This window comes from Nuphar pumila, chromosome 7 (genome assembly GCF_984573655.1).
Source record: "Nuphar pumila chromosome 7, dmNupPumi1.hap1.1, whole genome shotgun sequence".
Taxonomy (NCBI): Eukaryota; Viridiplantae; Streptophyta; class Magnoliopsida; order Nymphaeales; family Nymphaeaceae; genus Nuphar; species Nuphar pumila.
In genome coordinates this window covers 27004963-27020771 of record NC_143255.1, presented here as the reverse complement: position 1 = coordinate 27020771, position 15809 = coordinate 27004963, and the positions used below count along the sequence as shown (strand labels likewise).

Here is a 15809-nt window from a genome sequence, read left to right as displayed (position 1 = left end):
GTGTTTAACCAAATCTCCAAAGGCAACATCCTCTAATCCGCTGACATTGCTTAATCAAACAACGCTCTATGTCTATGTCGTCATAGAACGATGCACTAACAATAATATCGTTGTCTATAGCATGCCATACTATCACTGCATGTCACCGATTAAGCCAACGCGCACCGATGCATTTTCCACTTAATAGAGCTTTGCATTGCAACTTGCCCTATTCCGAAAGATCGGTTCGGGACAATATGAATGGCTTAAAAAATGCTCATGCATACTTCGCATAGTAAACAAGTCGGATATTGATTGGTTTGGAGGTTAGTCCACATCCAAAGATGGGTCGACAATGATGCAGTTTGTTCATGCAGGCACTATACGACATTCATATCCTACCCACTTATTATATGGATGTAACCAAGATCTGGAGTATTCATGAATTCATATGATTCAGATAGGTAACCCTACCCACATCCTACATATTTTCACCCTACAAGGCACAAGCCAAACATAAACATGCAGAGAAACCGGGTTCATCAGTTTCCAAGTACTTTTCTATGCATAGAAAGGCTATGGCCTGAACTCATCAAATGTTGTATCACTCACAATAAAGACCAGCATAATTGGGTTTCACAATCCACTAAACCAAAGAAAAAGCTTCATAACAATAATGTTAAAAAATGGTAGTGTGTTTCTTTTTCTCCTCAAAACCATGGTCACTACAGCGTTCCTGGAAAGAGGGGAACACTAAAAATCAATTGACTGTTAGAAGCTCAAAGTGCTAGATCTGCAGCCAAGCAAATACAAAGATATACTAGGAAGTAACAACAGGTGGCCCCAAAAGTGTAGCGCTTACACGAATTAATTTTGCATTTTTTAATCGCAAAACAAGCAAATTTTATATGGCTGTACAAACAAGAAAACTTACCCACGTGCTCATAGGCAGGTGCTCCATCGCTCACCTTGAGGGCAGGCTCCTGAAATAATAATTAATGAAGTCTACAGTTCATAGACAACTCGGTTTAGCCACTGGATCAATTGGACATATTTATAGAGAAGTGGGAAGGAAACCAAAGGGTGCCATACCAAACACGCTAAGAATGCATCCACTGACTGATGATATAAACTCAACAAAAGGCTCAAGGCAATGCACTATCTGGAAGAAGGGTTAATGGCAATCTTGGTTCCACTAGGCTTGTTTTCTCTAAATGATTTTGAACCACCACCAATTGCAATATTTCCAATGCCTGCCTCCATTGCTTCCCTCTCATCTTTCTCTCTCTTCTTCCTCTCAGATATACCATGGTCTAAAGATCGGCTTTGGAGCTGAGATTGGGATTGAGATGGCAATTGAGAATGAGGTTCAGAATGGGACTGTGTGGCAGGAGGGGGTGGACATGCCAATGGTTCAAGGATTCGAGGACTATCATTGAGCCAGGGGTGAAGCAGCAATTGAGCTGCAGTTGGTCGCTTCTCTGGAACAAAATCGAGTATTGGAATAAGGAAGTTCGCAATATCATTTGCATCTTGCTCACTGAATGCATACTTCTCGATAAGAACTTTATCCAAAGGCCAGAAACGTAAGCGTCTGATGTGTCTCAAGTCCCCATGTCTATTGAAGATTTCTCGTGAATACCGACCACCTAGAGCAATCTGCAAAGGAAAAATAGCTTTTTATAATTCAAATCAAATAACAGAAAATTATAAGTTAAGGGAGTAATAACTTCCTTACTTTGCGAGGCATCATCCCAAGAAGCTCCATCATTAGTGCCAGGTGGTCCTGTAAAAGAATAAAATACTCAAACACAAGTTCTTTCTTGTATTCAATCCTTTTGTATATACATCATTAACCCTAAGAAATAAACATGATTGAAACCATGACAAGTGTTTCAAGTGCAAGAAGAAACTACCTAAGAAGATGATGAATACCAGATCCTATTTGAAGAACAGCACGTTTAAGTTTCATTTCTATCTCACTGAGCCAATCACAAGTTCAGTTTCAAATTTCTCCATAAAGAAAAGTTCATAACAAAAGGGAAAGGGAATCACAAATGGACAAACAACGAGATATACAATAAATATGCCATTTTGTGTCTTTCATATGACAAGAATCAGCATTTCACACATGTAGAATCTTTTCAAATGTGGTGCAGTAAGCTCTGGATCCAGTCTGATTACACATTTGGATCATATTTGAGAAATATATTGAATCAAGATCGCAGGTCTGATTGAATCGTATCCACTTGCACCCGTCGCTCAGCCATCATCATGTACCTTGTTGGACTCAGATCCAGAGGGGCCTAGGCTTGGAAGGCTGGTGTAGTAACTTAGCCGGTTACCATGCAGAAGTGGGAAGAGTGTCCATCTCCAACTCATAATCGAGGAAACAAATCCATCATTAGGGGGTGCAAATGGATTGGATTAGGTCGAACATCCAACCCAAAACTGACAAATTATTTTAGAATTTGGATCCTAAACAAGATCTGAATGTAAATTCAGATCGGATTTGAACTTACATGGTTACATGTTTTTAGATTCAGATTAAGATTTGAATCAGTATTTTCTAATAGGATTTATACTTTGATCCAGATCAAATCCAATCAATTTATGCTTTGTAAAAGTATTGTTAATAACTTAATACTCCTTTTCTTGCTGGATCCACTATAACCATGCTAAATCCACATTCAGATTCAACTATGCTATATACAATATAGTTCGTATTTGAAGTTTTACTCCTATAAATAAAAAGGCAAAAAAAGAAAGATGAATAACTATAACAAGAAGCAACCGGCATCTATGCTACATCTGACACTGTATTGATCTAATAGACGTTCTTGCATATGACCTCTCTCTAATATTGACATCATCCTTGAACAACTTATTCAGGATGTACAATTGTACATAGAGCCACGTCACATGGATATGGATGTGGATACAGGGATATGGCATTTTTATGAAGTTTCCAATATGACTGAACAAGAGTCAAAGAGCATCCGTGGGATATGGCAAGTATTGTTTTTTCATGTACTCAGTATAATTTTCTTTTTCCTTCATCCCATATATATCACAGCCTGGCAGGTAAAAAGAAAACATGAGACTCAAAAGCAAACACAAACCACATTTCCCCGACACACTTGGCTGTAAGAACATGTCAAATAATGATGTTTCATTATATCAAATAAGCTGGCACATTGCCTTAAATGTTCCACCATTTTCAGCTCACATACAATAAGAACTATGTAGTCAAAAGCACTAGTTGTTAGACCCTTAAAAGGCCTAGTTGAAACCATGCAGGATTACCCGGCCTAGTCAGTACCAAAATATATATATACAATGAACTGCTACAATTAATAGCAAACATGCATTTATCATGAAATTAATCATTTACGAACAAAATATAGCATGCCTTGATGCATCATAAAACTGTAATTTTTGCTCTACAACATCATATATTTTATTCATAATTATCTTGTTGATCAGATCTGCTAGCACTTGCAGTAGAAGAATCCCTTTAAATTGCTGTTTTTAATAAAAAATTTAAAACCGCTAATCTGAAATGAGTAAAAATAAAAATTTAAACCTTAAACATAGAGTATACAGAAGAAACACAAGAAACACAAAGTCTCTCTCTCTCTCTCTCTCTCTCTCTCTCTCTCTCTCTCTCTCTCTCTCTCTCTCTCTCTCTCTCTCTCTCTAGATATATATATATATATAGGTACAAAAAAAGGACAATGCTATCTCTGCGAATGTGCCCTACCGCCTACATCAATGCCTAAGCAGTGGGGCTGCACCTAGCCCGACTAGGCAGTCAAGTTGGAGCCTAGTCGCCGATTTTGATTACATAGAATAGGAATAAAGCACTTTTTACAAATCATATTCAAGATTATCTTGGATGTGCAAATTACTCATCCAAAACATAATAAGAGAATTTCTATTGTTTTTTTATGGAGACAATAAACAATAAAGCATTTCAGAGGCAGCAAGAGCAGATGACACCCATGAAAGTGAACTAGGATCGAGGCAACGAGCACTAGAGGGGGGGTGAATAGTGCTTTTAAAAAAAATTCTGCGGAATATAGAATGATTTTGCAAATCGAAAAGCAAACACACAAAGAACACAAGATTTTATCCTGGTTCGGTCTAACCCGACCTACATCCAGTCCCCAAGCAAAACCCGCTTGAGATTTTCCACTATCAACCTTGTAAACTACAAGATCACACAGACCATAACCGGTCCCACTTTCAGTAACAATCCTACTGAAAGCAAACAACTCCTTTACACCAAGGAGTCCTTCTTTTTACATAAAAGAAATAACAACTTACAATACAACCTATGAGCCTTCCTTTTGAATGCAAATGAGATGCAATTGGCTTTTGAGGTTGTTGAAACACTCTACTCACGAATTCACTATCTTTCAAAGTGATTTGAGTGAAAAATTGAAGTGAAAATATCACGTGAGTGAGAAAACAAATACTTGAATGAATAGAAGTGAAAAGCAATAAGTAAATGATTCAAATCAATTGAATTCTTGTTGTTTCTCTGTGTTTTTTAGTGTAAAATGCACTCATATTTATAGTTAAAAGATTTCATACGTTGAGAGTATGAAAGGGTGTCAAAACAGTCCATTTCGAACGATCAAAACGTTTGAAAAATGAAAAGACACGCCTTTGTGAAGTTTTAGGAAAACGGTAAAATTAGTCGACTGAAACATCAGTTAGTCGACTAATAGTTAGTTATTAGTAGACTGACAGTTATCGTCGGTCGACTGATCTGTTAATCGAGCCGTTTGAAAATCTGAACTTTTGAAACTTAGTCGACTTGAGAAAAGTTAGTCGACTGATAATATCATCAGTAGACTGAAAAACCTTTTAGTCGACTGCTGCTAAAAACTTCTGAAAAACAAACATTCTGTTCGGTCAACTGATAAAAAGCATTAGTCGACTGCTGCTAAATTTTCAGAAAACACATGTTCTGTTCAGTCGACTGATAAAATCATTAGTCGATTGCTGCTAATTTTCCAGAAAACAGACATTCTGTCCAGTCGACTGATAAAATCTTCGGTCGACTAATTTGACAAGAATGACTTTTTAGAAAATATGGCGCGAAAGGATTAGTCGACTGGTAAGTCTATTGGTCGACTAATAAACATGAAAAATTAAGAAAAGAGTTTCTAAAAAGATTTTCAAAAGTGTTTCTTTTAGAAAAGTTTTTCTAAAGACTTTTAAGGTGAAATACAACCTAAATATGCACTCTAAGTAAGGCTCCTACAAGAATCTAAGACTTTTAATGAATTAAACATTTGCACACTAGTCTTCAAAGATTCTTCATCGAATTCTTCAATTTCTTCATAGCCTTAGCTGAAATGCAGTTGATTCCACTTGCTCATCATCAAAACCTTGTACTTGAAGTATCATGTATGGGTTCATTGTCGTAACATCCCAAACCCCACTCACCTTTGCAAGAGCTTTATGTTGACTCTCAAAGATATGATGTTTTTTAAAATTTTAGGGCACCTTATGTCCTTTTATTCTTTCTGATAAATAACCATTAAGTCTATGTCACATGGGTAAGTGTACTTGTGCGGGTACGATACAACAATTCTAAAAAATGTGGGTACAGAGCTATATATATTATATACACTCACATATTACAAGATATTTCACATAAATACAAATTTCAAGGAATCAAATTCCAACAACAATAAATTAATTTAATATTTAACAACAAAGTAACAGCAAACAAGATTAGTTTATTCAAAATTCAATAAGAATGGGGGGTAGGGTTTATCGGGGTCAAGGTGGGGACCAAAATGGCCCTGCCCTTTGACCCAGGTCAAAACACAAAAAAGAAATATGTTATTTTGGTCGTGTTGGGTCGGGTCAGGGTTGGACCCGACCCAACACATACTTGCACCATGTCCAGTACCCGTATCCGTGTCAACACAGGTACGACAGGTGCATTGACGTGCCTATGTTACATAGCATTTAGTCAAGTGAAGTAATGAAACCAATTTCACAAGAAATGAACCATCCATGCTTGATAAGCATGGCATACCTTTTGCAAAGGGAGTCAATGCCCTTTAAAATGTGAATAAGGAGAGAAGATGAAAGAATGGAAGGGAAGCAGAGCTTCAGGCAGAGAATTGGCCTAGCATATCGAGGATTATGCAGGAAAAACTCTTAATAAAATATAAAAAGCTACAAGAAAATTTATGTAACTGCCATTGTTTAGTAACAGAAAATTTTTTCTAATATCATCATACATTACGAGAATGTGACCAAAGACTCGTACCACTCATGTTAACACTCCCGAGTCTCTGCCTAACCTTCTCAAGTTATATAGACAATGAACATGAATATGTACTTTTCAACTCCAAATGTTTGCTCTTGCCAAGGCCTAAACAAGCCCACAAGGACTCCACTTGCCATGGCCTGGTGGATCAACTTATGGTGTTTAACTAGAAAGGATGTTAAGACTTCAGATACCCAGGGTGAATCACCCTTGTCACAAGACCTATGTCACATAGGTGTGGGTGCGGATGCGGATGCGGATGCAGCGATTCGGCACTTTAAAAAACTTGGGTGCGGGGGTGCAGGGAGGGTATATATATAATTTTGAACAGTTTTAAGTTAACCCTACGTGTATGTGTGTGCATTTATGTATCTATATACATAATATAGATATAACTAGACTTGGTTAGGGTTAACCGAATCTACTTTTGAACAAAAATGGACCTTGTGGTTGACTTCACCTGACACAGAGGAAGCCATGTCCAAGTGTCGCACCCACATGGGTGCGGGTGCGGGTGCGACGCAGGTGCGGTGCCCTGTTAGAAGAGTTTGTGTGACATAGCACAAGACTAAAGCCAATAGGAAGCTACCCTCCATGTGCAAGGGGGTTATTCGTGGAGTTTTGCACTACAGGCAAGGGGCCACAATCAACATGGCAACTCCCAACCCATAATGGGATGTCTAAACCATAGCAGTGGTTTCTCCCCTTTATTAAAAAAAGGCCTTGGTGGATAAGTTTACAACACTTGAGCTTTTTCAATTTTCTCATAAAAAAATGACAAAATGAACATCCAACCACTTTAAATCCTAGTTTTAATATTTTATTATTTAATCACTTGCTAGTTGCCACTTAATTACAAGTATTTCAAATTTTAATTTTTGAATAACTTGCTAAATAATATTTTTTATTTTTTAACTACTTGATATTAAACCTCAAGATATTTAAAAATATCAAAATTATAAAAAATGGCAAGTAATTTAAAAAATAAAATAACAAAAATTACATTCCATTTAATTTAATTTTTTATTTTGAATTACTTGCCAACATAGGGCAATTAATTTAGAACATTAAAATAAATTGAATTGTTTGTCATTAAATGGAAGGATATTTAAATATTTAAAATTTGGCAAATAATTCTTTAAATAATTAAATAAAAATTAACCTATTTTAAAATAAAAAGTAGAAACTAAAACTAAATAAAAATTTGAGTTACTTTCAATCTAAGTCACACAGACTCGGCTAAGGAGGTGCCGCACCCGAGTCGACACGCCCTGACACGGGTGCGGACACGGACACGGGCCGAACTCGGTCAACGCCGAGTCGGACTCGGTCAACAAGTCGATGCCGAGTTTGTCCTTGTTTTGGACTCGATCAACGATGACTGAGTTCAAAAATGTCCATTTTTAGGGCAAAAAACAAAAAAAATGATCTTTTGATATCTTTTTTAAAATATATATATATATATATAGCATGAGTCTCAAACATAAGCCCCCCTTTCTGCAAGGGCAAAAGTATAATTTGCAAAGTTTGTAAAAACACTCATGTTGGTGCCAAACTTTAGAGGACAATATCCACATATATGCACACATTGGATATATTATATATATATATACATATATATATATATAGTCGTGTCCCCATGTCCAAAATTTTTGAAATTGCACCGCACCCGTGTCGCACCCGCACCCATGTGACATAACTTTCAATTGAATTACAAATGATTTAAAAGATTAAAAAATGATAAGTAATTGAAAATTATAAATTGAATTACTTGCTATCAAATAACAAGTGATTTAAAACATTAAAAGTGGCAATTGATTTAAATCATAGCCACAAATATCGTTCTTGGCTATATCTTGGCAATTTCTTGTGATAATATAGGTTTAGTTGATAAATCTCAAGAAAAATTTGGTGCTTAAAAACATTTAAAAAATATAAAAATAGTAGAAATAAGTATGAAAAATAACGCATTTAGATAATGAAATACACATATAATAAAAAAATTAAGTAAAATATATAAAAGAAAGAAGAAAATGTAGTTAAGATATAGAAAAGAAATAAAAAAGTAAAAGGTAACTCATAATCATGATATTATCACGATATTATCGTGAAAACAAATTTCTGATATTTTCAAAATATCATGATATTTTGTCTTTAATATCATTTTATGAATTTATAGTTATATTATCACTATATTATCAAAATATCGCCTATATCTGTGACTATGATTTAAATATCATAAATGGCATGTAACTTTAAATATAACAAATGGCAAGTAAATTTTAATGTTTTTCATCTTTAATTGCTTGCCATTTTTTAAATATTTTTATATTGGAAGTACCTTGTAATTCAATGATAAGAAATTCGAAAAATTTTAAATTATGAGTAGAAAAAGATAATACTTGCCATCAATGGCAAGTGATGCAAAATATTAAAAGATGAAAAGTGATTAAAAATTTTAAATTTTTTAATATTTTAAATCATTGTTTTTAATTTTTTTAATTATTTCTTATTTCTTTAATATTTTGAATCACTTGCCCTTTTTAATAGTTTTAACTTTTGCTTTCCATCTTCAATCTTCTCATCAACCGATTATTCTACTACATCAAGTTCTCATCTTTAATAATTTAAATCGATTCTGACTTTTTCCAGTTATTGCACAAAGAATCCAGTGTCTTAGTCAGGAGACCTGCCACACACAGGAAAGTCCTACTGCACTATGGTCACTACACCTAACATCATACAACCATGAGGCTATGCCCCTCGCCCACCAGAGAACCTACTACTTCTGCCTTGCAACAGAGGACACCAACCCCAAGTATCAAACTTGTGACATCTTCCAACTTGAACGTCTCAAGCCGACACATCTAGCCAGGTTTGCAGAGCCTTGTGGGCAAATCAATTATCTTTTAATATTATAAATCAACTTTTAAATTACTTTCAAAATTTTGGCTTGCTTTACTTGCCATGTTTTAATATTATAAATCAACTTTTTTTTTGGCTAAGTGTTTTGGACAGCCTCTTTCTTAAATGTAAAAGAGGAAGAGAGATCGACAGGCTCTTTCCCCTTATTGTCTTGTTATGGTCCACTGCACACAAGACCAATCTTTATTTTCTCATCGTTGCCCACTGTCCAAGCCAACAAAATCGACATATGGGGTGCTCTAGAGAAGTCAAAAAGGCAATGGTGGTTCAGGTGGCCTTTCTTACTACTACTTGAAGATGGAAGAGGGGCATTGGTGCACCAAAATAGTTGGCTTTAGAAACTTTTTAGAAATAACATAGAAGTTTTATTAGGTCAAACGTCTTTTTTAGATTCTAAATATATTGTGTCATAATGCCCCCATCACGCACAAGAGAGAGAGAGAGAGAGAGAGAGAGGCTAGAAAAACTTATCTAGATGAGGACATTGGAGAGAGAGGGAGGTTACATTATCAAAGAGAGAGAGGGAGGTTACATTATCAGAGAGAGAAAGATTAGGAAAGCTTAACAAAATTACCAAAGTTAAACTCCTGAGGTTTACTAGAGAGAGAGAGTCTTACCAAAATTAAATGGAAGTTACCTAAAGTTATAGATAATTTTAAAGCTACTAGAAGAGAATTTTATGGGAACACACTCTCTCTCTCTGAGAGGTTAGATAAGTATTATTTTCTTTCACCTTAAATTTTATATGTATTAAATATATTTTTGGATCTTATGATCTCTCACCCTCTTGATTGGATGAGGATTGTTTGCCTTCATTGCCCCGGCCGTTGATCTAGTAATGTTAAAAAAGATGGCCTTTCGAGTTCCTCACCTGTTCCCAAACTTTCAAACATGCATTAACCAAAAAAACACCCTTGTTTGTGTTATTTAACTAACAATTTATTGCAAGTTATTTATGATAGATACTTAAAACTTACTAAATAGTTTATGTTATTTTTCTTCTTACTTAAAAAGCACCTTTGTGCTTTTTTTGCTTAATCATGATTATGTGTGAATGGATGGAATGGATTATGAAAATATTTTCTTGTTTTTTTTATAGTTTTAATGTTTATTTGTCCATAACCTATATGATCTGGTAAATAAATTAACGGTGATTGCTTGAATATGTTACAGTGATGGGTACAGACTAGAGTGGACACACCGGTCTTTTTTGTTATTTTTTATATATTTATCTACTTAAATGTCGCTTCTTTTGCTTCCATAGTGCTTCCCCCTTTTCGCTTTCTTAGCGCATTCTAAACACTTCCACTTCACGCTTCTTGCATTTTTAAGTTGCCCGCTTCCCTAAACAATGTGTAGTTCTTAACCAAGGTTGTTAGATTAGAAGTGGAAGTGGAAAATGATAAGCAAAAGTGAGAAGCAAGAATGTATAGGAAGAGAAAAGCGAGGAATAAAAATGGAAGTGATATGAGAATTGAATGCAAATATAAACTAAAATAAAAATAACTATTTTCAAATTTCATGATTTTTTAGTGTAAATTAAATTTATCAAAATCTAAAAATGCTAACAATTTAGCAAAGGCATATGGGAAGTGTGAGTGGGAAGCCTGAGAGGAAACACATAAAAAAACATGAAAAGAAGTGCAAGAGAACATATAAAAAGCATGGACAAAGCATGCAGAAAGCATAGGAAAAGCATGGGAGAATTGAAATTCGCATCAAGTTTCGAAAGCAAGGAGTGGCACACTTCTGAAGCAATTTTCAACAAGCGCGCTTCCCACTTATCTAAGAAGCTTCTGGTAAATCTGTGCTTAACCTAAAATTTGTTTGGATATTTTAGTTATAGTTTTTTACTTTAACAACAATAAATAGAATTAGTCCTTTCAAAAGTGAGCGAAGCTAAGAGGTGTTGTTTCTGTCTACGCATATGCCTTTTAATAATTGGTTATTACTTTATTTTTTATCACTCATCACCAAAAAAAACATTTTTCTTGCCCCTCCTCTTCCTCTTCTTCCAATGAATCAATCCACCCATGGCTCTCTCCTCTCAAACCATAGCAGCACTACCATCTCCTTTCCTCCTACAGCAGCATACTGAAAAGCTGTGGCAGGTTGTGTCTAGGATGAACCAATGAGTTATGCATATGACAAGGCCTTGTGCACAAACTCTTACACCTAGCCCTTGCGCGTGTTTAGTGACGAGTTCCATGATAACAAGGGACAACAAGAATTAGATATGATGAGGGAGGATAATCGATCTCAATGTCACAGAAGTGGATGTGATTTGCAAGAGCAAGATCTCCTCAAAGAATAAATTTTTTTAGGGTGAAAAAGACCTTTCCATGCGAGAAGGAACATAGATTGCATGAATCATGTGACAAAAAGAGAATGAGGAGATCTCATTCTCCTTCTTTAAGCATGATGTCAAAGAGTCAGGTCAGGTTTTGCTCAGCATTCATCTATGCCGTTATTCCTGTCTTTCCTAGGGTTTCTAACAGTTTTTCTTTTAATTTAAACAAAAGAATGTTACATGTAATGGCTGCAAAAGAAGAAAAATGCATGAACAACTTAAAAAATTAGAAGTAGATAACTTTTGGTGTGCAATATCAGAAATAGATGGTTCAGATCTGATATGGGTATAATTTCAATCAGTCAAAGAGAAAAGACCAGTTTTAAGGATGATTAATCAGTTAAATTGCGAAAAAAATGGTTTTGAGTGTGGTATTAGTTTGCATATTGACACATGCAGAAGATAAATGTGATAATTTTGGGGGCCATGGAGCTGCATGGCTGCTGGTTATGTGATAATTGGTCATGGTGTTACGTTTATTAACAACATCAAAAGATATTTACATCCAAAAGTTGTTTGAAATAGTTTCTCATCTGAACAGAACTAATTTGTTTTTCTTAATATATTAAGAACGACCCCCAAACAATCCCTTACAGAAACATTTCTTCACGTCATGATTTTGATTTTATTGTTTTAGTGGTCAACATCTACATACTCTACTGATTTGTGATACACAGTTTGTCATTTTTTGAAAGTTGTGAATTGTTGGCAATTTATAATGTGACTTCTAAATTAATGAAAAAACTTGCTACAAATTTCATTTTATAAATATATGAATATTTCAGAAATTGATCAAACGGTAGCCACTAACAAGTTATAAGATGTTAGGTAGATTACTATCCTTGACTAGCCTCATGCTCCCTATTAAATATGTTACCCTTATCAACTATCACACGCAGCCCATAACAAAAAGAATTCCATGGGAAAGAAAGGACCAAAAAAAATGACCTTGCATGATATCACAATAAACACAATGACAAAGGGATGATTTTAACATTCCTATTTTAATATAATCTGTCGTATTTGATATAATGTCACCATATCAAAAGGATGACAATAATAACAAGTTGCTATTATGATCAAAATTTTAAACTTATAATGAATAATATGGTGGTTTTAAACTTATAATAGTTATTAGTCAGTTATCCCTTAGCACGGAGCTCATTTCCCTTGAAAGAACCTGCCATGTAGACAAATAGTGATTTTCATTTGTCTTCAATGTTTTGAGAAATTACAACAAGAATGAGAATTACTAGCATAAATAAAAATGTCCCTCAATTGAAAACAAAGGCAGGCGTTACCACAGAAAAGAAAAAGAATAAACAAAAAGGATGTGCATGAGGCATCCTAAACTTTAGAAAAGAGCCCAATGTTAGACCAAATATAGACACTATGGGTTGAAAAATACAACAAGATCAGCCTACCACCAGTTAAGCTAATACCCATCAGTATATCAGCTATCACTTCAGTACTGCGAGACAAAGAGTTGGTGTGGGAATATGATCCTCAATGAAGGAATGGAGGAGCAGCCTACCAAGTCCTGCTACTCGTGATGCTAAACCAGTAATTTGACCATAATTTTTAATTTGACAATTTGTGTGCAGGTGATATAGAGCAGCCTAAATAGTTCTCTCAAAAAAAGAAAAATTAAAATATAACAAAAGAGAGGCAAAAACAGTGAATAGCAAAATTTCTTCTAAAAATGTGATGACAAAGGATTGAAATACCTCATCCCTATCAAAATTGTCGCCACTATGAGGATCAAAAAGAACATCCCCAGTTGAAAGCTCAAAACAGATGCATGCAAAGGACCATAGATCTGCCGAGGTAGAGTACTTAGACCCAAGGAGAACCTCAGGGCACCTGTATTGTCGTGTCTGGATGTCACTTGTAAATTGTTTGTAAACCCAACAAGCATTTCCAAAATCAACCAATTTGCACTTCAAATCAAGTGAGCTCAGGAGCTTTTGTCGTGTAGAACGACTCCTTTTATGTGTGCGGTTGGCGTGCCCTGTTTCCTTCTTATTGTTGGAATCCAATGGACTGGATTTTCTGGCAGAACTTTCAGGTAGATCCTCGGGATATTTCCCATCTAATTTTGTACCAGAGGAATCTTCACCAGTCGGATCACTCTTGCCATCCAATTCTGCATCTTGATTGACCCCACTACCTGTACAATCTTGTGCAGATTTCTTAGCCTTCCGCTTGATCTTTTTCTTCTGGTTCCTTGTCAAATCACCATTCGCGCTCTTCACATCTTTTACAACCCCAGAGTTCACAGAAAAGGTTGTCTTGTCCTTATTAGTGGGAAGGATCAGAGGAGCACCCGACCGCCTCGAATCCTTGGATGGGTCTATCATAGAAAGTAGTAAAATATTCTCTGGTTTCAGATCAGTGTGTATAACAGAAAGTTGCCGATGCAAGTAATCCAACCCCACCAAAATATAGTAACAAATTTCTTTAACCATATGGAGTGGCACTCCTCTATAGTCGGTATACTTAATGAGCGTCAGCAGATTATCTCCCAAATACTCAAACACCATACAGACATGCTGTCCATTCGGCCCAGAATGCTTGAAGTGATCCAACAACTTAACAACGCACTTGCTATCGTCTGGATCGCCCTCTGATATTTGTTTAAGAATCGTAATCTCATCCATGGCTGCTTCTGTGTAGTGTTGGGCACTCTTCTGAACTTTCAACGCTACATATCTCTAAAAACACCAAAAACCAACAAGTGGGTATCAACCATTACTTCTCCAAATAACCCAAAATGCAAGATTTCAATAAAAACCAAAAAATAAATACAAAAAACATCTACAGAGACACCCCAAAAATTCATTTTTAACACTACCCAATTGTCTATAATTAAAACTACAAACACAATGCACTATGAAAACCCTCAAAAAGTAAAAAAAGAAAAAAAGATAAAGTTTTGCAAAAAAAGAGAACAGAAAAACGACGATTTTGCAATCGTCTATATAATAACAGATCCAAACAATTCAGAAAAAAATTGCATCCAAACCAAAAAAAATGAACTTTTGAAGCTCAAAATCTCCAACCACCGATTCAAGGAAAAATGGGGAATCCAGAAAACTCTAGAACCGAGATGAAAGGAAGAAAGAGAGACAGAGAGAGAGTAGGTGGGAGCAGAAGACAATGTACGGACGTTGTGTTGGGTGTCCCAGGCGAGCCAAACGGTGGAGAAATGGCCCCAGCCGAGCTTGCTCTGGACGACGTAGGAGCCGCCCTTGAAGGTGTCACCGATCCGGATGGAGTGGTAGCCTCCCCTCCGGTAGTCCTCCGTCCCCTCGTCCTCCGACGTGTAGTCGCTGCTCTCGCTCCGATCCTCGCTCTTGGCCTCCGCCATCTCCCCCGAAAAACCAACAGGAGAGAGAAATCCCCCAACTACCAATCTCCTCAAAACGGGATGATGCCTCTCTCTCTCTCCCTATCTCTCTCGAATTACAGGATTCTTTAGGGTTTGCTTGAAGCACAGTTTCAGCGCTTCACACACCCCCAAAAAGCAAAAACTATAGAACACAAGAAACGGCCCCCCTCCTCTCTTTCTGTCTCTCTCTCTCTCTCTCTCTACGCTCTGTGGGTTTTGATGGTATATCAGTACGGTGAGGACACCCTATATTTTAGGGTTTACCAATAACAATGCGACACACACATTTAGGAGGGTCAGGTAGGTCCGGAACTTATTTACCAGTTCTCTCTCTCTCTCTGATTCAGTGGTCTCTAATCTCTACCATTTCATTGGTTTCTCGGTTTGGTAAGGACCCATTTTAGGGCTACGAGTACCAACGTGAGACCGTAGAGTCCATGCATGCTGAACAAGCCAAATTCAGCTAATAATATAGCACGAGTTAAACAAGACGAGCTTGAGCGGGCTTGTTTATAGAAAAAATAAATTGTTTTAAATCTCTGAAGGATCACGAAAAATATATATACATATTTTTTGACAGTCTAACTGGGGTTAGAAAAACCCTACCAGCTATATACAACGATATCATTAGGTTTTGAACTTGTAACATCACAACACAAGATGACGTGCACTAACTGCTCTTACCCGGCAAGCGGAGCCCCCTTTGGTTTATCTATAACATATTTATTACTGCCTAACAAGTAAGATTTTACAAGTTGAGCCGAGCTGAGTACCTATTAATGTTCATGTTCATTATGCCCAACCTATTTTATGAGTTTGAATGAGCTCTTCAAGCTTAACATCCACGAGCGGCTCAGATTGTTTTT

At 36.2% G+C, this 15809-nt stretch overlaps 1 protein-coding gene across 3 annotated transcripts; it reads right to left on the bottom strand.

The window, feature by feature from the left end:
• Positions 1-525: 525 nt before the first annotated feature.
• Positions 526-15283, bottom strand: LOC149831630 (uncharacterized). Of its 3 annotated transcripts, XR_016433302.1 has the most exons (6): positions 14722-15283; positions 13280-14266; positions 1718-1765; positions 1072-1638; positions 914-962; positions 526-715 (listed from the first exon to the last, which is right to left on the bottom strand). XR_016433302.1 is itself a non-coding variant. In XM_090014028.1 (4 exons), the coding sequence occupies exons 1-4, from the start codon at positions 14920-14922 to the stop codon at positions 1138-1140; spliced, it is 1737 nt and encodes a 578-aa protein (XP_089870154.1). In that variant the 5' UTR covers positions 14923-15283; the 3' UTR covers positions 526-1137. The 3 variants fall into 3 exon arrangements, 1 of the variants encoding a protein (XP_089870154.1); XR_016433301.1 differs by having other exon boundaries at positions 914-1638; XM_090014028.1 differs by having other exon boundaries at positions 526-1638.
• Positions 15284-15809: the final 526 nt, after the last annotated feature.